The sequence below is a fragment of the Rhinolophus sinicus genome, linkage group LG12 (genome assembly GCF_036562045.2).
Source record: "Rhinolophus sinicus isolate RSC01 linkage group LG12, ASM3656204v1, whole genome shotgun sequence".
In the NCBI taxonomy this organism is placed as follows: domain Eukaryota; kingdom Metazoa; phylum Chordata; class Mammalia; order Chiroptera; family Rhinolophidae; genus Rhinolophus; species Rhinolophus sinicus.
In genome coordinates, this window is record NC_133761.1 from 15,331,550 (window position 1) to 15,357,170 (window position 25,621).

General features: G+C 39.0%; 1 protein-coding gene across 2 annotated transcripts in view; it reads right to left on the bottom strand.

Annotated features, from left to right (window-relative positions):
* Positions 1-19,700: 19,700 nt before the first annotated feature.
* The window catches only part of COLEC10 (collectin subfamily member 10), a 35,288-nt gene continuing 29,367 nt past the window's right edge, over positions 19,701-25,621 (bottom strand). For both annotated transcript variants that reach the window (XM_019714866.2, XM_019714926.2), the window contains exons 4-6: positions 23,721-23,774; positions 22,285-22,380; positions 19,701-20,389 (exon numbers count right to left, since the gene is read on the bottom strand). In XM_019714866.2, coding sequence (XP_019570425.2) covers positions 19,998-20,389; positions 22,285-22,380; positions 23,721-23,774 — 542 coding nt within the window. In that variant the 3' untranslated portion in view covers positions 19,701-19,997. The remainder of the gene's footprint in view (positions 20,390-22,284; positions 22,381-23,720; positions 23,775-25,621) is intronic.

A 25,621-nucleotide genomic window follows, 5' to 3' on the forward strand; every position in this document is an offset into this window, starting at 1 on the left:
GACTTCTGGATTAATGAAAAGCTCCAAACACTTTATATAAGTCCTCAAAGCATTCTTATTTCATAATGCAATATAACATAATTCACATTCATAATAACTACTTCAGCTATCAAATTTTTTTTTCCTTTTCATATTATACGTTCTTTTGAAGAAGGAATGCAGTTATAGTAATTCAGTGTAGAAAGTTTTCCTCCAAAATAGTTAACATTGTTTAAGAATTGGATCACTGAATAGGGAAAGTTCCATCTGGACAGACTTTTCTGAAATAGTTTATTCCCTAATGACAGTGTAAATAAGACAGTCACTCGCTTTTCCCAGGGTCTAATCCTATGCATTTCTTGCTTTCTGAATCTTATTCGTTTAATTGCTTCTGCCTTTGGTAAGGTGGTGTCCGTAAACAAATGCACTGTTCTAAGTGTCAATAAACAGAAAGATTTGCCTGTACTGTGTAGTGGTGTATCACTTTAAATTTGCCATACTTTGTCATCTTTAGTGACAAAGTGCATAGAAGTTCTTACCATAAACATTGTAATTTCAAAGTTACCCCATAGTGAAGAGTATGATTAGATCATATGATCTTTCATTTGCAGTGTGCAATTCCACTTCCTCACTTGAGGCTTTTTTGTTAATTCTTCCAATTTCTTTGAACAACTATAACATGTATTGGTTGTTGAGACCTGTTGGAATCCTGAAAGGTAAATGCATAAGACTTTGTAAGTCTTAAAAAATATATTACCTACTCTCTGTCTTTTACCCATTTTAATGCTTTAAGCAGCCACCAAGTTTGATTACAGTTTGGTTTTCGGTCCATATTTGGTGGCTTCTCATTTATGGCTTTACATTTTCTTTTTTCCTTCTTCTTTTGTGTTTTCCTTCCAGGTCATTCTCATTCATTCCTCTTTCTTCTATTAACCCCAGTTTTCCTCCCCTACTGAAGACAGTTTTGGTGGGAAGCCCTGGCATTCTAATCCTCAAAGACTGAAGTCTAAATTACCATAAACGAGTCATATAGGGAATCAGGGAGATTCTGTATTTTATACTATCCACCAGACAAAGTATTGGTAATAAAATATTTTTTTCTCCATGTGCTAAATTAGGTGATTATCTTAATGGATCATTCCCATTCTGTCCTAATATGATGGATTCCTCCACGTGAAAAGGAAAGATGTTTGTGACAGCTCCAGTTTCCATCACCTTTCTTTGCTATCCTAGACAAGGAAGGATACAAAATTGCTTTCATCATCCATATAGTGAACCTTGAAAAAAAGTGATTGGCCTTGTGCTTCAGTCACATGCCCATTCTCAAACCAATCACATTGTTTGGGGGAAAGATTTGATTGGCCAGCCTAGAGCATGTCCCCACCCATGGAGAGAGACAGGTTTGCCAGCTTCCTCACAACTGCATAGAAAAAATTGTTGAGCAAATGACCAATATCCATAATAGGGAGTGTTTCAGGGCACTATTTTAGTACAAACATATCTTTATCTGTAATATTAAACACATAAATTCTACATTAAAAAGGGCTATATTGTATTCAATGCCCATCCTTTATACATGTAACTTTGTAATAAATGTCTTTATTTTCTAAATGGAACATGGTAAATTTTCACCCTAAATGTAGATTGACTTAAAAAAAAAAAGTAAGTTTTTAGTGCCTAACAATTACAAGTAACAACACATAAACAAGGAACATGAAAATCAAGATTACATAAGAGGAGAATCATTTTAACAGTAGTGAAATCTATTTTAAATCCATTAGAAAAGCTTCAATAGGTACCAGTAATGAGTTTTAAAGCACTTGGGTCAGAAACACCAAACAAACTGCTAGTTCACCACACAGGATTCATTAATCATTTATGTTGCCTGCAAAACTGGTCTGTTAAAATGAACCGAGCACGCAGTGGACGAGATGCTGACCTGTGAAATTTTCAGACATGAGGTCTCCACAGCTGTTCACCACCGATGACAGCTTCAATAAGAAACTGAGGACTGTTGAAACTATACGGAAGAGAAGATTAGCAAAAATGACTTTGAACAGTTCTAGTCAGACCAATGTTCCCCTGTTTAAGAGACCAAGCAAAATGGCCAGATGGTCAGCATAGAAGACTTCACGAGAAGCTCACTTCTCCCCCCTTTAAACCTGATTTGCTGGTTTCACTGATGTATTTCATCCCTCGTTAAGTCACAGTGTCCCTTTCCACTAGCCATTGAATTCTTGCACAGTGGGCATCTGAAGTATGCCTGCATGCTTCAGCTATTCCCTGTTGATATGGGTGCTTACTCAGAGTCAAGTGTGTTGGTTCCCAAACCTGTTTGGACCAGTCTATTGATTACTATAATAAAATAATTAAATATTAATAAACTGAGGTAACATTTGTAGTAAAAGAGAGTGGTTTCTGTGAAAATCAACTTAAATCCACTGTAAAATCTCAACTGGTATAATTTTTTTAAATGCTGTATGATTAGGTGAGTGCACCATTTTTAACGTGGCCGTGACGGCTGTCTTGCGTGCCACCTCTGAAGGATCCTCCTCCATGTTCCACCTTGGATATCTCTGATGCACCTCAAATGTACTCTTCTGTCTCCTTTTCCCACCTTCTTCTGTTCTTCAGGAGGGCTAAACTGCAGTTCATCAGTGGGTTGCCTTGCTCTCCAGCTTCTACCGGTTTCAGCCAGTGAGAATCACTGGCAGGAGTGCAACGGGAGTACTTACTGAGTTTTACTGCCCCCGTTCCTTCCCTGTGGGGTCCCCTTGGACGGGATGCATCCCGGGACCAAAATTCTTTTTCTGGTATGCAGCCTTTTCACGCTGGCTTCTGATAACCACAACTTGTCTTTTCCTTTCGGGAGTGTGGGCTTTAACAGGGCTGAATCATTACTAGCTCCAGTGCGTTTTCCCCCTACTCTGCCCACATTTTTGTTCACAGTTCCTTTTTAGAACTTGCCTTGACTTATCCATTTTCTGTGTACCAGCTGTTTCTTCTCAGCACTAACATACCGGAGGAGTAAAAAGAGTGTGGGTGCTGGCATTAGACTGTCCAAGATGCAAATCTTGACTCTATCATTTCCTATTCTGCATGGGGAAAGTAGAGCACCTATGGTATCTTTTCAAATTCCAATGTCTTCTTTATAAAAAGAAGTTCTACTTGATAGGCATACAATCTGCTTCTACCGCCACAGGGAAAATCAATTATGTATAGCTTTTTTGTTTACTGTGGTGCATGGGACATACTAAATGCTTATTATGTTTTGGTAAACGAATAAATTATTTTATGAATAAAAGGCAATATTTGCTCATGCAGCCTCACTTCCTGGTAAGTTTGGCCGTCATTAATCAGATAAGTCCTCTCTAGCCTTTAGGAATAATATTCCTTGAGTGAGAACCAGATTAGCCTCATGTGAAGAACTTTCACTCATGTCTCATCCCCTTGGCTTAGAAAACAATCTAAAAACAATCATGTGAAATTGAAACGAGCTAAAATAAAAGGACACAAAATGAGATATGAAAGTATGCATTATTCTGGCTGTAGAACCATGTGGGCTAAGATTTAAAATTATCTGACTTCCTAGTCATTTAGACTTACTATAAAATGGCACATTTGCCAATTATCCTGGTGTGTTCTGCACTGACATTTCAACAGTTTGCTATGTAACACTTACATAACTTTATATTGCACTTATATATAGCCATGAGCTTCTGATGTAGTTACTCTTTCCTTAACCCGTTTTACAGAGAAGAAACCTGAAGTACACAGAGGTTAAGTAACTTGCTTGATGCGCCATGACCAATACATGGTGAAATAAGAACCCAGACATTTAACCACTAGCTTGTAGTACCTATGGAGAGACAATGTTATATGTTTACTACCTTTCCTCTCCCACATCACACAGAAAGGCTACCTTTCCTAGATTGTTCTGCAGCCAGGTAGGGCCCAATGACTGAGTTCTGGCCAAAGGAATGTAGGCAATGAAGAAGTAACCCTCTTTCCAGTCTTGGCCTTTAAAATCATTCTGCATACTCTTCTATCTCTCTTTTTGTCTTCTGTGGCAACCTGGAAAGCCAGGGGTTTCCCATGGGACCACTATGAGATGGAGAGGCTGCCCAATCCATTTTCAACCATTATGTGAATGAGAAATAGACAGAATAAGTTGCAGTTTTAGGGGAAATGTATGAACGGGATAAGAGCACCAGTGTCTATTGGCTATTATCGGCAGCCTTTCCCAAGGTTATTAAAAAAAAAAAAATCAGAGAAGAACTGGCAGCACATAAGTAGAATTGAAAGAAAACAGAGTCCAGAAATTGGGGTCTTGCTATGTTAAAAGATGTCAAATAGCTAAAGATGAGATGTTGGAAGACATTTTTAAAAAAGGTCTAATAAAACTTCTCGATTGAACAGAATGCTCTGGAGTCAAGACCAGACGAAGAATGTAGATATCTCACCTACAGTTTGAGAGCGCTTCAAAGGAATGCTTGCTGGCTTGAGAGATGGGGTGGGGCAGGCACTGAGTGAGGAGGCAGGGGAATACAACAGGTTTGAGAATTCTTCCTATCAAAGAACTTTTTGTGTGGTGGCTGGCACATGGGACTGACAGCAAGAAGATCAGAAGCCTCCTAACTTTCAAAGGGATTGCATTGTTAAAGGAACCACAACTCTGGTGTAAAAAAAATTCATTGCCTGTCTGAGACCTAAAACAATCCTTAGGTCCCAAACTTTTGAGTGAAAGAGTCAGGCGTCAAAGGCTATTCAACCTGAAAGGAAGTCATGGTATCTAACACCCACATCAGAAGTGGCCAAGGAGAACAATGAAAATGGCTGGGGGTCTTGTCAATGTGCCAGGTATAATATGTAAATGTAACAGCAAGAGATTACTTTAAATCATAAAAAAAGGCTTTTCCACCATAGATATGTCACCTTGACAAACAAACAAACAAATAAACAATAAGATCACCATGGACATTATAACAATGTAAAACACCTTTTTTCTTGGGGAACCATTGCTAGTTCCTCATTCAGAAAGTCTCTAATAATTGTCAAAACACTCAAAACTGAAATTTCTGTTACTATGCAGTTTATACTGGCACCACAGGATTGATTTCTGGCCTGCAGTTATATCCCCATGGTCTTAATGTGTTTGGTATCAGTAATCGCAGCCCTGCTTATTGGATTGAGGTATTCAGAGCATTGCACCCAGGAGCTATGGTGGAAAAGAGACACAATGCCTGCATTTCTCTGCTACCACTTTTACTGAAATGCCCAATAGACACATTGTTTTCTATTAAAATAAACGCATTATATTGTGGATTAGATTGTGACATTTAGATGAATTTTTAGATAAGCTATGAAACTGCCAACATATTTATTTTTGCAGCATTGACATACTTCAGCTACCCTGGGCTGAATCACTTGGCAGGAACAAGTGTGCAAGTCTAAATTAACTGGAAAACTGGGAGATGAGAGGGAAGAGAAGGAAAGAAGGGCTGTGGGAGGCATTTTACGGTTTACCAAGATGGGTATTGCCATCTTCTGATATTTATATCTAAAATTTCACTAGTCTCCGGCCACTGGCTAGAATGCAATTCAGGCCTAGGATTTCTAAGGATGAATGTTCCAAGTAATAGCGATGTATGATGTCTCCTGGACAGAATGAAGGGGCGGTGATGACACACTATGCCCTTTATTCCTTTTTATTTCTTTCCCTTCCTCCCGTTCAGCCCTTCGTTTCAATTTAAATCAACATAATTCAAAACACTATTACTACATACAAAGATGTATCTAATTTTGGATGGATGGAAAGAAAGAGAGAAAGAGAGGGACACAGAGAGAGACACACACACACAGAGAGAGAGAGAGAGAGAGAGAGAGAGAGAGAGAGAGAGAGAGAGAGAGAGAGAGAGAGATTCCATGAGTTAGTGGAATCATTACTCAATCCCTCCATCTCACCCATTCTCCCTCCACAATGGTGGGCACAAAACCAAGACTGAACTACTTGGGGACAACAAAAGGACATTGTGTCACAGCCATCAGGGCACACTGTATTTTCTCTGGAGTTGGTAAAGTAGAATGAGGATGTGGGCTTATAGGTAACCATGTTTCCTGTCATTGAATGAGAGTCTGTAGAAAGTAGCCAAACAAAGTCAAAGAGAACCAAAGAAGACAGAGCCCTTTTAGGCCCGGATTCAGATGAGCCCAAATCCAGCTGTAGCCCTGATTCCCTCTTTCCTTCCCTGCTTGTTTGTCTGAGTTGAGTTTCCTTTTCTTGACCCTAAAAGTTTATGGGCTGAAGCAGTACTATAGGAGAACTACAAGCCCAGAACTGGTGATGCAGGGGGGATGGGGAGATGCATTTCTACAGTGACCATTACTTGGGCAAATGACCTTTTTCTTGATTGAGCTGATTGTGACTAAAATTTTCATTTATGCCATATGTGTTGAGGTTTGATTAGAATGTAAATAGACTTACAAAAGCACACTTACTGGCAATGTTTTTGTAGAACATAAAAATATAATTAATGTCATAATTATAATAGAAAATTATATAGTGCATTTAATGTATAATCATTAATAACATCAATTAATGTGTGATATTAGCAATTACTATATTAATTATAAAATTTTATTTCACACATATCACAGGGGAGTCCTCAAAGAACTGAGATGCCAGGATATGCCAAGGAGTGGACTGCACTATTGAATTACATCTGGTCCCTTTTGCTTTAGAAATTTAGAAACTCCTAAAGTTAGGAATCATATTTTTTTTATTTTTTTTATTTAATTAAAGTTTATTGGGGTGACGATTGTTAGTAAAGTTACATAGATTTCAGGTTACAATTCTGTTAATATGCCATCTATATATCACATTGTGTGTTCACAAACCAGAGTCAGTTCTCCTTCCATCACCATATATTTGATCCCCTTTACCCTCATCTACCACACCCCACCCCTTAACCCCTTTTAGCCTCTGGAGTCAGATCTTAGTTCTCTGTAGCTGCCAAAACCAACTTTGAAGACTTGGCAGCTCCTTTTTGGTCTAGGAATAAGTCTATAGATATTTTGTAAAAAGTCCCTACAACCAACTCTATTGTTTTAGAGAATTTCTCTGACTCCACTTCTATTTTTTAAAAACTCTCCTGTTCCTTCCTGGGTTCAAGTTCCATTGTCTCACATCTGGTTTCCACCGTTCTGCCTGCCTCCTTACTCTGATGCTTCAAAAGGACTGCACGTATCAATCCTGGCTGTCCACTGCTTGCTGCCTTTCTAATTTCCAAGCTCTTCCAACTTTCTTATCTTATCCTGGTTCCTAGAAGCCCTAATATGCCAGCATCCACCTGTGCTTGATGAAGAAGAGAGTTGGATTCCACTTTCTATGCTGGATATTTTTGTTTGTCCTTCAATTCCATCTCTATCCGGTTCTACCATGTTCAGAGTCTCAGGAGGCTGAATTTTATAGCCTATGACTAGATTCTTTACTCTCTGGTTTCCGGTTGGGACTGGCCAATGGGAAGTAATACTTGCGGGAGAACAGAGAGTGGTGGGAGACACCAGTCAACTAAGCATCTCTTGGTTTTCCTCCCTACCTGGCAGCAGGATTTCTTACTTTTAAGGCCATAGGTACCATCAGGTAGCTCTCACATGGAACTCTCTCCAGGTCTGGTTACCTGCCCTCACATTGGCCCTCCAAGCCCTGCTGTTGCCACCCTACATGTGTGTCATCATCCCTTGATGATTTTTCTTAACTCTGCCTACACCTTCATAAAGAGTTTCCCTTTTCGACTTTTCTGTTACCTCATTTACAGGGCCATTTCTTTCCTATAAAGACCCTGACTAAAACACTCCAAGTTCGTAGAATGTTGCCTGCACATAGTAGGACTAAGGAACACCAGGAGACCTTGAGTTGAACTCCCGGATTCACCATTTATGAGGTAGTTACTGAGCGAACATGTACTGGTTACTTATTGCCGGTATATCCGGGACACTTTGCCCTTGGCCTTGGTGCTACACAGATGAGTATGGTATAATCCCTGTCTTTCAACAGAAAATGCCATGGTAGGAACATGTTGAGTTGTGCTGAGAGAGAGCAGTGAAAGAAACCTCTGAGGGCCTTTGCGAGCTGTGTTTTACTGGATAAGTGAAAGTTTGCTAAACAGGGAAAAATTCACAATGAAAATATACACAAATCAGAGAGAAAAACCTGTTGTAGACACTTCTAGTACATGTGTAGATATGGAGGGGTGTGTACCTGGAAGTGGGTGGCAAATAAAGGGGCTGAACATGTAGGCAGAAGCCATATTACAAGCAGTGTGTATTCATTCATCAGATAATCTAGCTTTCTTATAGTATGATATGTTATAAATTTGTGGCTTTTTTCTATAGGACCTAAGAGTAGAGGTAGGATTGGAGGTAAGGCTTCTGTGACCGTATGACTGTCAAAGTTAGAAAATTATTGTCATCATGGAATAAGTGTTATTTCATTCTTAAAATTAAATATAAACAGCGAACCCTGTTACATACCTCACAGAAATAAAAGAGGAAGGTAGGAGTCATTTAAAATTGCTGGGGAGTAGTTTTTCTAGTCTAGAATACTGTTTTACAGCAGAGACACCCGAATGCTTCCTGAATTCCAAACAAAGGATTTGACATTGTTGTCACATGGTACCCACAGGCCACGCTTCCCTCGAGCAGCACTCACGATACCCTTTAAAAGGAGAACCCGTACAGTCCGTCTTTCAATTACGCTCCATCCCAGGTTCATAACACTCCATCCAGCCCAGGGGACTTCATCACATCATCTTTTCTTCTCTCGGTCGGAGAAGTTGCTTCTCAAGGTTCTTCTCAAAAACGTCATTATGTTGAGTTCAAGTGTTTCAAACAGAACCCTCTGGAACACTAACTCTCCTAAAATCACTTCCTTTATGGGAAGCTATATTTCCCCTTTACGTCTCATGGAAAGGGATAAAAAAGGGGGGATAGTTTTAGAATTCTTGAAATATCTTTTTGTTCCTTTTGAGAAATGGATGAAATGTGCCTAAGTTTCAAACCTATTCATGACCGCTGGAGGTGTTCTGAAATAGTCATGTTTTTGTACAGTTTTCCCCCTTTTTCATACATCCATCAGCATTGCGTATTGTACACACAGCTAACAAACTCAGGAAAGGTGAGTTGTGAGGATTCACAGAGAACACAAGTAGCAAAGCCACAGCAGAAAATCTGGACCTTCCAAACGTGCCCACCATCATAGGGAGCGACAGAATAATGCAGCTGTTAACAATGCAAACACTGGACTGGGCTGCCTGCATTGAAAGCCCAGCATGATGACCTAAGGGATGTTTCTTAATCTCTGTGCCTCAGTTTACTCATAGGTAAAAAGGTGCTGTTGATAGTATATGTCACATAGAGTTGATTGTGGATTCAACTAAAACCACATATAAAATGCTTAGCATAGCACTCAAGTTATATCAGTTCTGACTATTATTTTGAATGACAATGTCCCACCTTCGATTCTTGATCTTATCCCTTCAACTCTCCTTCACAGGCAAGCTTCCTGGAAATATTACCTACCTATTGCCATCTCTACTTCTTGTGCAGCCCATTTCCCCATCAACCCAACGCTACCTTGTCTTGTGTCTCCTTAATGCTATTGAGACTTCTTTTGCTAATTTCCTTTGTGACTTACGTTGACAAATCTAATAGGTACTTTTTAATTGTTGATTTTAATTGAACTCTCAGAGACATTCAATAAAGTTGACTGCTCCCTTCTTCTTGAAACATTTCCAGTTCTATTACTACTTCTCTTACCACTCTTTATCAATGTACCTTGAGAAACCCACCCCTTTCCTTCTTTCCAACCTTTAAATATTAGAATAACTCAGATCTCAGACCTGGGATCTCTGCTGTCTTCACAGAACATTCTTACCCAAAGCAAGCTCACCCATTTTTGTATCTTTAAACCCTATCTCTACGCCCATGATTTTTATGGTCCTCTAAAGCCAGGACTGCTCATGAAAAGTCTAAATAATCATAAATGGGAAGTGTGATGTCTTATGACACAGACCCAAATGAAGTGAAATTGGAAACTTGCCAGCACAGAAGAATTCAAGTCCTAGAACCTGGTCTTTAGACATATATGACATGGCTTGCTGAGTTGCAGCATAAATATCTCATGTAAGTAGCCTAAGTGGTTTCTGACAAGGCCTTTGGAAGAGAAGAAAACTTGGCTACTCAGGACTTTTAAGGCATAATGTATTAGTCACCTCACATGGCACACTGAGTATTACCACTGTTTGGAGTGAATCCTAACAAGAAATGAAAAGGAAACTTGCTCAGATGCATAACTTGGTAGATATCACTCTTGTTAATTAATAAAGTATCCATGAGTTGTATTTTTTCAGTCCTTGAATTCATCTCTGATTTCTTTGATGTAGTGTAAGATGTTTACCATCATGAGCTGGGTGGTGAGAATGATCTAATAATTTATGTGAGAGGAAAGGAAACCAGAATAATACAGCACTCCCCTTATGTCAGCGTGGGCTAATGATAAGCCTGATTCATGATGGTAAAAGAATAAAAGAGTTAATGGGCACATCCATTAATGAGGAAAAAAAGAGGAATTTAGATTGATGTGGAGTTAAAAGGAGGTGGATTAGAGACTAACTTCTCTTTATTGTCCTAGAAAGGTTGGAGACAGAAAGTTTAGCAGAGAGAAGGACACTGAGAAAGTAAAAGCAGAAACAGAAAGCAGAGGCCCGGTTCTCCCCAAGTGCATCAGTAAATCAAAGAGGCTGATTACACAGGTGATGGGGCCAGTGGCAAAAACCCCAATTGTCACCATGCATCTTTAAGGAAAATGTATTGATCAAACATGAGATTTTCTGAGGTAAGCCTTAGAAGAACTGGGATATAGAATAGGATCAAATATCACGAAGTCCCAAAGATTTAATGCTTGGCGACCTCTAAGTGGTCCAGTGGATGCCCCAGGTTCTTCTGCCACTGAATAGAGTTTGTCCACATTATTCTTTACCAGAAGCTGCAGTTTCATCCGAGGTCTTCCAGTAGTAGCATGATGAGAAGTGTTTGAGACCAAAGATAGACAGTATACCTGTAAAAATGGCTTTCTTCCGGGACAAATATTTCCAGGAGCTGGGACACCAGTTAGGGCATCTGTTTTCTGGTTTTGGTGAGTTGAGGTGGACTTTATTGAACTTGATGGGAAGAAGATCCACTAGATCAAAGGTTTCACCTGATATTTCTTGTGGCCATTGAGCACATAAACCTAAATGAGAGTGGGTTTACATCCAGTGATCTTTGCACAAAATAAAATTGCCTTCTACCCTTCCTCATTGGGTGTCAATGGAAAAAGCCATGTTAAGAGTGAAGGAAATAAAGGCCTATAATCCCAATAGATACATGGTAGTTATACTTCTGCAAAGGGTGAGATTATTTTTCGACTATGGCTAGAAATTCCCAGGAAATAATAGGACATAAGGATTGTGTTAAATGCAAAGCTGTTTCAGAATCTCAAGCATGCAAATTATTTGGGAGTAATTGCTGACAATTTGACAGTAAAGATTTCTAGTATAAGGAGTTTGCAGACCAGGACCCAGATGTCATGTAATTTCTGTCCATATGAAACGGAGGGTTTGTTTGTGGTGATCAGAGGAACACATCCTTTGCTCATGTATAATTTCACCCTGCAAATATTATCTTGATAATTCATAAAAGCATGAATCAGCAAGGTCAGGATATTAGAGCATACTGAGCTACTGAATTTTTGAAAATGTAAGAATGTTTTAAAAGAGAAGCAGCAGAATAATGCCCAATCCCATCATCAATAAAATAGATTATCTGAGGAACGAAGAACTTAGGTAATATTTGTTTTGCACTTTCAAAGGTGGAGACACAAACATATATACAGAAGGTACCACAAAAATGTATACACATTTTAAGAAAAGAAAAAACTGTATTAAAATTGTAATACTCAATATATACCGATAACAAAAGATGAATACAAGTCACATTTGAATTTTGCAATTACAAAAGGTGCTCAAAGTGGTTCCCATCAGCGTCATTTTCATACAGTTTTTTCCTTTCTTAAAATATGTACACATTTTTTTGGCACCCTCTGTATTTATCCCAAGCCTTACTCTTTTCATGAGATCTCTCTATGCAAGGGTGTTTAGTGTCAGGAAACCCAGAAGAAATACTTTCAAGCTTCTTTAAAAAGTGTGCTTTTTGACACTTGATTCCAGTGTCTCAAAATGTATTTTTGGATATGTCAGCAGATCTCTTCTTTCTCAAATGTAGAGACCAAAATTGGAAATCGCTCCCTTTGTCCACTCCATTCTTTAAGTTCTAAGGTCCTTTAGGGCAAGAACAATGTCCCTATTCTGTGAAAGAGAGACCGTTGATGCTTTTAAGGATCAATATAAAAATCTCCCATCCATCCTGGAGGTTGAGTCCCTGAAAAGTATCAAGGACAGCAAAATCAAAGATGTGATCATAAAAAACAAGGGATATGGGAAAAACATTTTAAAACATAAACATTTCCAAAATTCAGCCACTTCTGAAACACATCTGGTTCTCCTGGTAAGCTTTCCCCAGAATCACCTTCTCCAACTTGATTCAGGAAATATCCACGTGACATTGCTATTAGAGAAGAGTCTCCTACAATTCCTTCTTATGTCAACCATACGTCTTAGTAAAAATATTCACCTAGACTTTTTGGGTTTAAATGGAATGTTTTGCAATTCTGTCTTCCTTTTCTTTATTTTCTCAAGACTTGGGAAACGCTTCTGTGCCTTTCTGGGCTTTTTACACATCATGACAGAGCTTATGAGAACTCTGCCCTGGAACTGACATTCCATCACTATATTGAGGGCTGGATTGTAGCCAGGCCTTCATCCCCTCATCCAAAGGCCCATCAACAAGGTTTACACAGTAAGGCTTAACTATTGATAAATTAGTCTGTTTAAGGGTTCTGAAGTGAAAAATGCATATGTCAAAGGGTGATACAGCTTTAAAATTATATGGACCCACATTAATTTGCATTATCTCCCAACTGCAGATGCCAAGAGCGTGATTAATGTGGGGTTACTGTACTCATATTTTAATAAATTATAAAATGCCTGACTCACTTCCCTCCCCTTCCTCCTACCTGTCCTTATTTTATTATGAAAGTGACAATCTGTGGCAAATCCGGGTTTCACTGACTATCAGGTGTAGGTCACCAGGAAAAATTAAGGGAAGGGAACATTTACCAGGTGTCGGCGCTCACTCAGGGACAACCACAAGCGTATATTCTATCTTGTGAGGAAATGGAGTGGGTAAGAATACACATGATGAGAACTTTTTGTTCACATCGCAATGAGTCAGCCCAAATGGATGTGGAAATGTATTTAAAGAGATGAATCAGTGTTGCTCTTCAAGGAAGGGTGATGTGCTATTTTAAAAAAAAAAAAAAAAAAAAAAAATCCTGTTGTCCAGCTTATTTCAGTCGATCTTTGAAGAGCTGTTCTGTTGAAGAGGAAGGAGGTATAAAAATAGAAGAGGTTTATGGATTCCATCCCTGACAATGGATTAAATCTTGGGCTTCCGTGTGGGAGGCTTGATGTCAGTGCGTCTGGGAGGAGTTCTGCCCACAAAGCTGGAAACCTGATCTGTCTTCTTTCCCATTGGGTCTCCAGCTCTGACCATGCTGCCACTTCCCACATATTAAATGCTTCCTAAGTATATTTGATGCATTAATGAGTTAATGAACGCTACAGTCCACCTAAACCAGTTGAAGGCTTCATGTACCTGGATGCCGATTTTGACTTCATTCTCCCACAGGAGCTGGACACCTGCCCTGAGCCCTCTCAGTGGGGCCTTACCAAACCATCTGCCTCTTAACAGCCTCCTCCCCTGGGGGCTGAACCCTTTTCACCATGTACCCCTCCTAATAAAAACGTTATTAACGATTGAGATGCCCCACATGACTTTCAATACTACTCATATTGTACATCTGTGCCTCTCATGATTTTACCAATTCAAGCTTTGAATTCAATGGATGTGGGACATACCATCTCGGTTTAGAGAAATGTATAAAACTGGATAGCCACCTTAGTAACGAGTCTTGCAGAGAGGACAGTGTTCCCTGATTATCTGCACTTTCATTAAGAGCCTGCCCCAGCTTGTCTCAGGGCCAGACCGCTCAGACAATGGGTGGAAATTAGAAAGAAACTTACTATAAGGAAAAATGTTCTAAAGAGGTTAGAGAATTACCAACAACATGCAGTGATGGACAGTATGACCATCTGTATGAGTGCAAGAAAAGAAAATCCAACATTCATAAAAAGGATTATATATACGGTATCTGTAGCAAATGACTCCTTTCCTTTAATCTCCATTCAAAAGGACATGACTTGTTCCCCCTCTCAGCTTTTAAGGAAGTTAGCTGGACTTACAAAGGCCTCATGATCTCATGATAATACGAGTCAATGATTTTATTACATTTTAAACAATAGTTACTTTTTATGTGATAAACACAGGTTCAGATGAACTGCATCTTAGAAAAAGTATAGATGGTTTCAGAATCAATCATGTCCAGTTATGAACCTCAGCTCTAATTCATATCAGCAGCACAACTTTTACCAGACTTATTAACTGCCCTGAAGATGAAAATTTTATCTAGAAATGAGGATTTAAAGTTACCTTTCCACATATACACACACACATATATATAGCATAAACATGTGAGTGTATCTATATATAGTATATATACTGTATGCATACATATTTTTAATTATTTTTTCAGTTACAGTTGACATTGAATATTATTTTATTTTAGTTTCAGGTGTACAGCATAGTGGTTAGACATTTATATAATTTATGCAGTGATCTTTCCGATTAGTCTAGTACTCACCTGATACCATATGTAGTTATTGCAACATTACTGACTATATTCCCTATGCTGTACTTTACATCCCTGTGACTATTTTGTAACTACTGATTTATATTTCTTAATCCCTTCACCATTTTCACCCAACTCCCAACTCCTCACCAACCTAGCAACCATTAGTTTGTTCTCTGTATCTCTGAGTCTGTTTTGTTTGTTCATTCATTTGGTTTTTAGATTCCACGTGTAAGTGAAATCATATGGCATTTGTGTTTCTCTGTCTGACTTATTCCACTTAGTGTAATACCCTTAGGTCCATCCATGTTGTTGCAAATGGTAAAATTTCATTCTTTTTTTAAGGCTGAGTAATATTCCATTGCATATATGTACCCCGTCTTCCTTACCCAGTGATCTATTGAGGGGTACTTGGATTGCTTCTATATCTTGGCTATTGTAAATAGCGCTGCAGTAAATATAGCGGCACATATATCTTTTCGAATTAGTATGTTGGATTTCTTCAGATAAATACACAGAAGTGGAATTGCTGGGTCATAAAAATAAAATTTTAATTTTTTTAAGAACTTCCAGACTGTTTTCCATAGTGGCTGCACCAAGTTGCAATCTCCCCAACAGTGCATGAGGGTCCCCTTTTCTCTGCATTCTTGCCAACACTTGTCGTTTGTTGATTGACTGATTATAGCCATCCTGACAGGTGTGAGGTGATATCTCATTGTGGTTTTAATTTGCATTTCTCTGATGATTAGTGATGTTGAGCATCTTTTGAAGTCTATTGGCCATTTGTATGTCCTCTTTGGAGAAATGCCTATTCAGGTCCTCTGCCTATTTTTTAATTGGATTTTAAAAAAAATTTTTTTTGGTGTTGAGTTGCATGAGTTCTTTATAAATTTTGGATATTAACCCCTTATCAAATGTCTCACCAGTGAGTATCTTCTCCCATTCAGTAGGTTGTCTTTCCATTTTATTGATGGTGTCCTTTGTTGTGCAAAACCTTTTTAGTTTGATGTAGTCCCATTTGTTCAGTTTTCTTTTGTTTCCCTTGCCTGAGGAGATATATCAGAAAAAAATATTACTAAGAACAATGTCAGAGAGTTTACTGCCTATCTTTTCTTCTAGTTTTACAGTTGCAAGTCTTACGTTTAAGTATTTAACCCATTTTGAGTTTATTCTTTTTTTTTTTCTCTTCTTTTTTTCTTGTGTAGGGTGTAAGAAGGTAGTCTAGTTTCATTCTTGGCACGTATCTACCCAGTTTTCCCAGCACCATTTATTGAATAGACTGCCTTTACCCCATTGTATATTCTTGCCTCCTTTATCATAGATTAAATAATGTTACAGATGAGGGTTTATTTCGGAGCTTTCTATTCTTACATATGTTTTTTCCTTAAGTAAGTTTTCACACGTCTTAAAATATGGCTTGGATCTTTTCAACATGTAGCTGGTAGTGATGGCTGTTTTTACTGTATCCATATAACATATCTGGCCTCATTGTATATTATCTTCTTTAATTGGCATAGCACTCTGTGAGGAAGAACTATACAAATTAGGAAACCAAGGATTAGAGTATGGAAAATATTTCCCTAATAGGGCAGTGAGTGGCACAGTTGGCATTGAAATTCAAGGTAGCCGTGACACGAGGTCTAGATTTTTAATTTCAAAGTGATACACTCACCTGTGTTACCCTGTACGGCATCCAACAGTGATTCTCTCACCAGAGATAATACCTGTAAACATTTTGTTCAATCTGTCGATGATGCAGTGGGTACTACATTCAGTTAACGTTTCCTATTCCACAGATGTCTTATTTTCTCAAGGCACGCAATCCAGAGAGCTGGAAATTAATTGGCTCATAATCAAAGCAGCTCATATTTGGGTATCACAGACCTAAGCAGGACAAAACACATTTTTTTCAACGCCAGCCATTTTTGTGGGTGAGTGTAATTAATGCTGGTTATATCTCTGCCAACACAAGCTGTACGCCTTTCTAGAGTCTTTGAACAATGATTCCGGACATAAGGTATTTCCTCTTGCCTGGTTATAGAATACATTGCTTTGATAAGGCACTGTTGTGAGATTGTGAATAAATCATTAAATTTTCTTCCCCTGAAACCTTTATGTCATCCTTGGGAAGTGTCCAGATATGTTTCTGAAAAGTTGAGTGTAAAATTTTGAGACTAAAATTGATTTTAAATGCTAATTATTTAAGGGAATTCTCTAGTGAATTCTTTTATGGGGCAAATAATCATGTGGTCATGTGTATTTGGGGCAAATTTTGATTTTCATATGCCTGCTTTGCTCTCCCTCTGTAGTTATGTCCCAAATTGTAGTGACATTGTACTAAGTCACCTCTTCAACACTAATGCTATGTACAGACATTCGCGGATGCAAAAATAAAACCAGTGAACACCGTATTTGTAAGGCAAGTTTCTGAATCCTCAGCATCTCTGTTAATTTATCCTAATCTTTACCTTTGGAAAGTAATCAAGAGACATGATTTGGGCCTCTGCTATCATGAGGGAATTGTGGATGAACTTCCATTCAATATAAGAGCAATAAACAGAGGTTACAGAGAATACTGTCTTGGCAGTTTCAATCAGCTGGCTGGTGGGCTGGTGTCCTGCTTTTCTCTCAAATGACTTGATTTTGGTAAATTGTTTAGCTTCCTTGGGCCTCCGTATTCTCATCGAGAAAATGGTGGTAAAAATATCTGCCATTCATACTTCACAGAGTTTATCAAGATCACATGAGAAAATGATACGTGAAGGTATTTCTTTTGGAAAGCACAAAGTAAGTTTCATAATCTAATTACGTGTGTGGTGCCTTCAAAAGTTCTTCCGAGCAAGGTTGTAGGATGAACCCTATTCTTGGAAGCTCTGTCATCTTCTCTTGGAAGCACTGGCAGCAAAGGTGAGTCATGGAGAAAAATATTGCTATAATGATCATAATAGAAATAATAATAACACTTATAATCCACACAATAATATTCGTACATTGGGGTCTCAGAACAAATCAGAATATGGATCTCAGGAGAGACCACAGACAATGCTTATTGTCCATTCCTTCTCTGCTCTTTTCTTATCCTTCAAGTGTTTCTAGATTCTTGTTCCTCATGCTCCTGGCTGGCATCCTACCCAAAGATACTAGTTTTGAACTGGTGTCCTCTTTGTAATTTTTAATCAACTGCCTTGCCTTCAAAATAGCATATGCCGCAGACTCAGAAGTCTGAAGAAATAGCTACATAGATTATTGAACTTGATGAATGGCAAACAATGAACAAATTCCTGTATCGAGCTGACTGAATGAGGTATGAATGGGAGATTTTTACTTCGATGTCATTGCATCTTCATGTCATTCAGTATGGTTAGAACCTTCAGAACTTTCCCCAAGAGGTGAGAAATGGAAAGGTCATGATTTTGGCTAGCAGACTGTTCTGCATGACTTAAAATTTGGGTTAAAAATTGATAAGATGCCAACATTTAAAAATATAAAGACATCTTCCGAAGTTCCAGCTTTCTGATTTTTCTTGACATATCAGAACATGTATTGACATTGGGTCCTGGATGGCAAAATTAGCAGCCACAGAGGAGCAGCTGGTTCCTTTAGATGGGCAAGCTGTTTTCAGTGTGCTAGGATCCCCACCTGTTCCGTTTCATTTATTTATGTCATCTGGATGGCCCATGTAGTACTTGAGTTTGTGACCCTCATTAAACCCACAGAAATACCTAATTAAATCCTATCTCATAACCAGTTAGTCATGGGTGAAATCATGAACAGATGGCTTAAGGTGAACATATGTTGTCGATCTGTTTCTCTAAGTTTATTAACCATTTTGCCAGCATTTTAAACAGTCTAATCATATGTCACAAACTATAACTGGAACAGCAGCTTAAAATGGGATAATCTAGAGTTTTGTTGAACTGTTTATTTTTAAATTCCAAATGGAAGCTGCTTAGAGATTTGATCTGCAGTTCAAAGTAGAATTTCACCCAGCTTGGTAAATATGAGTCCTAGGCATGTTCCAAACTCCACTCCTGACACATTCCTGTGATGGCAGAGTGCTAGACAGGGCATCTCTGGTATGGGGTTCTTACAACATACAGTTATGGAAAGTACGAAGAGTGAAGTGTCTCCCAGGAAATGTAACCATGAGTGATATGTTGGTAGCACCTTGAAGCTTCTAGAATTTTCTGAAGGCTTCACAAACCCCGTCCCTCATTCCCCATGCCTAAGGGAGGAAAGTTGATATGGGTGAACCTAAGATAAGGAAAAACGGAGCCATAGGAAAAGCAGGGGGCAATTCAGCAGAATTGTAAGTAATATTGTTTTGGAACAAACCCTGTCTTTTTCTTTTTAATTTCTAAAGTTCCCTTCTCCACAAATCGGACAGCTAAATATCTGGGGGCCTGAGATTAAGTTGTGGGCCTACAAAAAGGGGGCCAAGGTAACCACTTGTTCTTCAGTGAAGATTACAGATTAGAAACACAAGAGGAGTCTATGTAATTCCATATGGTCTGGAATAGGTCAACGGGCTAGAAGTTCCTTTTGGAGAGGCTGGGGTTGAAGTGTCTCTATGTTTGTGAGAACGAGAGGACCTTGCAAGTGTGGCTATGGCTATTGTGGGTGACTGGTCAAAGAACTGGGGATCTTGGATTCAAAGACAGATAATAATATCATGACATTTCTAACAGAAGGCCGTCCTGTGTGTCTGACTTTGGCTGAGGGCAGGTTATCCTCATCATCACCAACCAACTGTCCAACTACCCACTGGGCTGGATGGAGAGTGGTTTAGGGCTCTAGAGAGAGGAGGCAGAGCAAATGCCAGGAGAACATTTTATTTGAGACACAGACAACCACCTCCCACACAACTAGTAACTCAATCTCTCTCTCTCAGGACGCCTGTCACTTGGTGAGCTATTGGCTCAGTCATGTACCATGCATGGAAATGTTCAAAATCGACACAGGCGAGCATGGCGATGGAGATTCCAAACCTCAGTTTAGCATTTCCCACCTGTCCTGAGTCAGAGCAAATTTAGTGTAACTAGGAAGAAAAGGATGGATAAAAAGAACCGCAATGGTAGTCACAGGGAATTACAAGTGTGTAGTATGAGGGGAGTTACTTTTTCTTCTTGACAAACTCACAGACAAAGTACATGGTAAGATGGCACTCTGTGTCATTCCACCGGCCTGAGCTCAGCATTTCCACACAGTCCTCGTGACCATAGGGGTCGCTGGGCTCCCCCTCCTTCCAGTTGCTGTAGTTCTGCAGTGGGGTGTTGTCCGTGAACACATACTGCCCCTCCCTCTCAAGGTCATTCACCCCGATGAAGACCCGGAAGAAGCCACTCTTGGCGACATAGTCAGCGATGAGCGTGTTGGCGGCTTCGTCCTTTGGCATGGCGAGCATTCCACCCCGGATCCGACAGTGGGTCAGGGATTCCCTGTAGTTCTTTTCCTCCTGCACGATGTAGTAGAATTTCTCTTCAGTTTCCCTAATTCCTGCTATGACTTTGCAGAGAGAGAAAGAAGAGTGTGATTATGTGTCTCAAAAAGAGAAAAGGCAAGTATATTTTATTACTTCTATTTTGTTGCCAGATTTAAATTCATGTGTTCCATATTCAGTAATAATTTCACACGGCCATATTATGAGGTAAAGCACTGCTTTAATATTTTCTAGTTATCAAAATGGAGAACAAATTCCTACCCCTTGTCCTCCCTGCCATTCCTCTTTAACTTCCCACACAACTTTGAAGCAGAGAGTTATTTTGACAAAGACTTGTTATAAAGATGAACTGCCACCCAGCTCATCTCAGACTATTTTTCCCATCCTAGCTTATGCTTTTGTCGTACTTCCAGTCCCATGAACATAGCCTTCTCTTTTCCACATCATACCTTTTGTGCCTGGAAATGCTTCTCACTGCTTCTCTACCTGGCAAACTCCTATTCATCCTTTAGATCTCAGTGGGAGAGTTTTCTCCTATAGGAGTCTTTCCAATGCTGAACAGACATCAGAGACTCTTGTCCCCTATGTTTCCATGGCTTCTTCCACTTCATAGCGCTCAACACATCCTCGTCTAATTGAATATCTCTTCTACTAAATGGCCAGCATCTTGAGGACAATGACCACGTCTTTGTCACTCTGTATCCTTGATGGGTTTAACATTGCAAGGGATGATAAAAGCTTATTGAACTGATAGGGGAATAATTCAGAACTTTTCTCACTTGGTGCCTGGGCTCTGAACATGTACGTCAATTGAGATTGTCTATACTTCACTCCAGGTACGTGAAGTAGACTGAGCTACCAAGTACACTTCAAGACAGCACTGGGGACTCAGAATAATCGTGAGCTGATAATATGGTACACATGTTGTAGGCTTCTGGGTGTCTACATATACTATACTTTTTAGGGTTCATAAGTTAAAATTCACCAGGAAATATGTGACCACTCAAATGTTAAGAACTATTGTTCTGTGTTGAAGCTCTGGGGTGTGGTTTAATTCTTGAGAGTCCAAGTCATGCCAGAGATAGAGCATCTTGTGTGCAGGTTAGAACCAGAACTATCATTAGGGCACTTAGTTTATATCAAGCATTTCCTGGGCTTCCCGTAGTACAAGATGAAGATGAACACAAGATGGCATCTGTGAGCTTCCAATAACATACAACAAATATACAGCTGCATTGTGATACATGAAAGTACAACAAAATGGAACCAATTGTAACAGTAACTACAGCAGTTCCCTCATTCATACTGTCTCAGAAGAGAACATGTAAGCCCCACTTCAAGCACTTTAAACTATAATGGGGAGATAGACAAGGGATAACACAAATCAAAAGTTGCAAAATTTAGAGAAACACATGATGTCCCTATTGATACGGACCGAGGGTACAGGAATCAGTGACGCCTGTCATTCAAATACCCGTTCCACACAGTTCACTAGCTCTGTATCTATGCAGAAGGCAATCTCGCTAAGCTTTGGTTTGATCATAGCGCCTACCTCATAATTATGATTATTAGTCCCAGTACTCAAGAAAGTAGCTATGGTTTTCATGTATTACTTCTATTTTTTGAGATGCTCACTCTGACTCTTTCTGTCCCTTTTTATTCTTAAAGCAGGGCTTGCCACACGCTGCCCTTTTCACCGTTCATTCCCCTCTCTCCAGAGTGTAACTTTTTCTACACACAGTCAGTGCAACATGCATGAATGCATGCAATGGACCTGAGGTGTTCTGGAGGCAGAGTGGATAATTAGCGTTTTGAGAGACTTATACTGGTGACACTGTCCCATAATGCTTTGCCCTACCCTATGTGAGGAGGTATTTCCGGCTAGGAATACTGGAATTGGAATGTTGATGGACACTAAATCGATACATAAATAGCACAAAGCAAAAGAGAATGTATTCACCATTCTTGACGAACTTCATAGACGTCTTGAGGCGAGCAACGCTAATGTCCAATTGCCCAACAACCTTTCGGTATCTCCCACAATCACAGACAGTACCTTTCAACGACAAAAACTGTGAAATCAGGTTGAACACACATGCAGAAAGGCGCCCTTGCTCTCTTCCCAATACTTTCTATATTATTCTAGTCTGGTTGTGTCTCCCTGTGAGTGGCTCTATTTGTAATTTTTTATTTAAAACAAAGTTTCCAATTTACATTGTCGGTAGGAATTCAGAGAATGTCTTTTAAAAGATTTTAAATGACTGAAAACAGTGCTAAGCCATATTTTTAAAAAGAAGAGTAAATGTGACAAGCCACTGCAATGGCATTGAGGACCATTTGGCATTTCTGTTGAGCGCAGGGTGTGATTGCCCCGCTCTCAGACTAAAATCTTTGCAGCTTTCTTAAGATGTGTTTCTAGCCAGACCTCTTTTGTTAGTGCACTGGTCACTGGCTCACACAACTTTCCAAGGACAGGACAAACCTTTCATGATGAAATCAAATGTTAATTCTGATGATTCATTTGGCGTGTACTTGAATGTTGAAAGACTAAGTTTAAATCTTGTTCATGGATCCAGCTCACAATCTCAGTTATTGCATTTATGGGTTAACTATGATTTTAATTCCTGCCATTCATTCCCTTTTGTTCATTTACCTTTTCGACTACCGTCTGATACTGTGACAGAGACGGAACTGTAAGAAAATGATGTGAAATTCAAATGATTCTGTTCTTTCTACTTAATGGATGCTTCGTGTAAACATTTTCTGTTTTTTTTTTTCCTTAGGTAGTTGAAAAGTAAAAGTTTACTAGCCAAAGGGAGAAAAATGTGGCTGTATGTCTCTATATTCTCAGTTAAATATAAGGAATTTAAAACAGTTCTTTGAATTAGTCTTTACTATATCCCTGTAGATAGAAACAAGTGAAGCCCCCCAAAACAATTTTCTTTCTTTGCATACAGCACTGGAGATAAAACTCTCTTTCGGAACTTGGGGAGACTCTCCCTGGTCCCTGAAAGAATGTGCTGTAACCATGGGGACTTTCTGGAACTGGCCAGGTTGCTTCTGGCAAAGGACTGGCCAGTATTAGGTTGAGATGCTGGTGGAATGTAAGGCATGCTGACACAGTCCTATTGCTGTGGATTTTCCTCCTGGTTGAAGAGAGTGAGGGCTGGGTTTATTTCCTCATAGAAAATATAATGGAGATGGAATGTGCCATCATCCCCTTCCCCAGAGCTTGGAAAGTCACCAGCAAATACTGAGGAAACTTCCCTTCCCTCTACCCTGAGAAAAATAAATTTAAGCACATCGAAAAGGTTCTTGCTTTTCTATTTAAAAAAAAAAAAAAAAAGATCCATTAGAATCATGCCAGAAATTAAGGAGAACAATTAGCAACCATACCTGCTTTGCCTTTTCCTCCAGGAATCCCGGGCAAACCCTTTTCCCCTTTGTCTCCTGAATAAAAATAATAGCCACAAAAAGAACAATTACATAAAATGGGGAATCATTTCAGACAGACGATATCTTAGACACTTAAAACCAGAGGACACCGTTTTTAAATTTCATTTGCAATATCTCTAACTAATACGCCATGGTTTTACATAAATAATTTGATTTTGAGTTGGCTGCACGACTACTCAAACAAGTCATAAATGATTTAGATCGCATGTAAAATTTCAGTAGGAAGAAACATTTTAATTTGTGTCACTTACCTTAATAACATGTGTTTATAATGTGGCCTTCTGAGCAAGGCTGATACAATTCTCGGCATGTTTTTTTTTTTTTTTTTGAATTTTAAAAGTACTATTATTTTGTACATATGAGTATGGGTCAACTGATCAATGTTGCACTGCTTGTGTATTTATTATGCACCCACATTTTTTCATGTGGCTTTTTCTTTAGATTTTCAAAAATATGTATTGTGCATTTTCAATTTAATTCAACAAATATTTACTGTTTACTTCCTCTATGCAAGACAAAAGGTTTGGTACTTTGAGAGGTTATAAAAAGAGACAGGATAAAACTTCTGACCTGAAAGCATTGACTCATTTTTAGAAGAGATGTGATGTTTGCAAAAATCTCTAATATAACATCGTGTCAGATATATTATACTGAAATATCAACCTTGATAACTTTCCCTTCTGCTTCTTTGTATGTGACCATTTTCTCATTTAGTGAGAAGCATAATAATTCTCAGAGAATCAGAATTATTAAGGGAGAAAAAGAAATGTTGATTTTTTTTAAAAAAAACTCCAAAATAAACTCTTGAAGTCTATTCTGATTTATAAGAGAAAATGTTTGGCTGAAGTTCTTGAGAATCAAAGGAGAAGAAGTAGAACAGTTGCTGCTTCAATGGTGATCTGCAAACAGAAAAAGAAAGAACTCAGGAAGGATAAATACAGGCTGAAGTTTACCTGGGCTAGAAAAGCGTATGTGGCTTACGCTAGTAGGAGTTTGGTGTGGCCAGGAATTGGGTACATGACCTGGGGGGGGGCAGTGTGAGGGGGAACAGAGTCAGCATTGAGGTTCTCCCTAACCCCATCCTTTACCACCAACAGGGAAAAAACTGGGCGCCTCTCCAAAGCTCATAGTGTCCTGGGTTGCCTGCCCATTAGCTAGTCTCTTCATCACTGTCTCTGAGTGTTTTTTAAGAAAGTTTTAAAAGTATATTTTATTTAACCCAATATATCTACCATATTGTCATTTCAACAACTAATCAATATAAAAAATATTAATGGGATATTTTCCATCCTTTTCTGGTATTAGGTCTCCAGAATTTGATATATAGTTGACACTGACAGCCCATCTCAGTTTGGACTAGCCATATTTCAAGGACTCCAAAATCACATGTCACTGGTAACTGTGGCATTGGACAGTTTTGCTGAGAGCTTTTTATTAAGAGTCCCATACGTATTGACTGTTGATCACCCAGAAGGGCGTGCCTGCCTGGGTCCCAAGGATTTGCTGAGCCTTTCCAAATTGACCCAGGTAATGTCAGACATTCACAAGCTCCCCAAACAGAAGGAGAGGGTCTTTGAAAGCCAAAATGCAGTTTAAGTATGCTAGGGGACATCTCAGATCTTATACTTGGATGAAATGAGGCAAGTGTGAAAACTATGACAATAGAATGCTATAGATATTGTAAGAAAAACCTTGAACAGAGATAATGTACTCTGGGAGGGAGCTAGAAGAGATAGTGCTTTAGAGGGAAGGATGAAGGAAGGCTCTCCTGTGGAGGTAACGTTCGAGCTTGGTTATGAAAACTTTAGCAGGTGACGATAGCAGCAAAGTAAGAGATTATG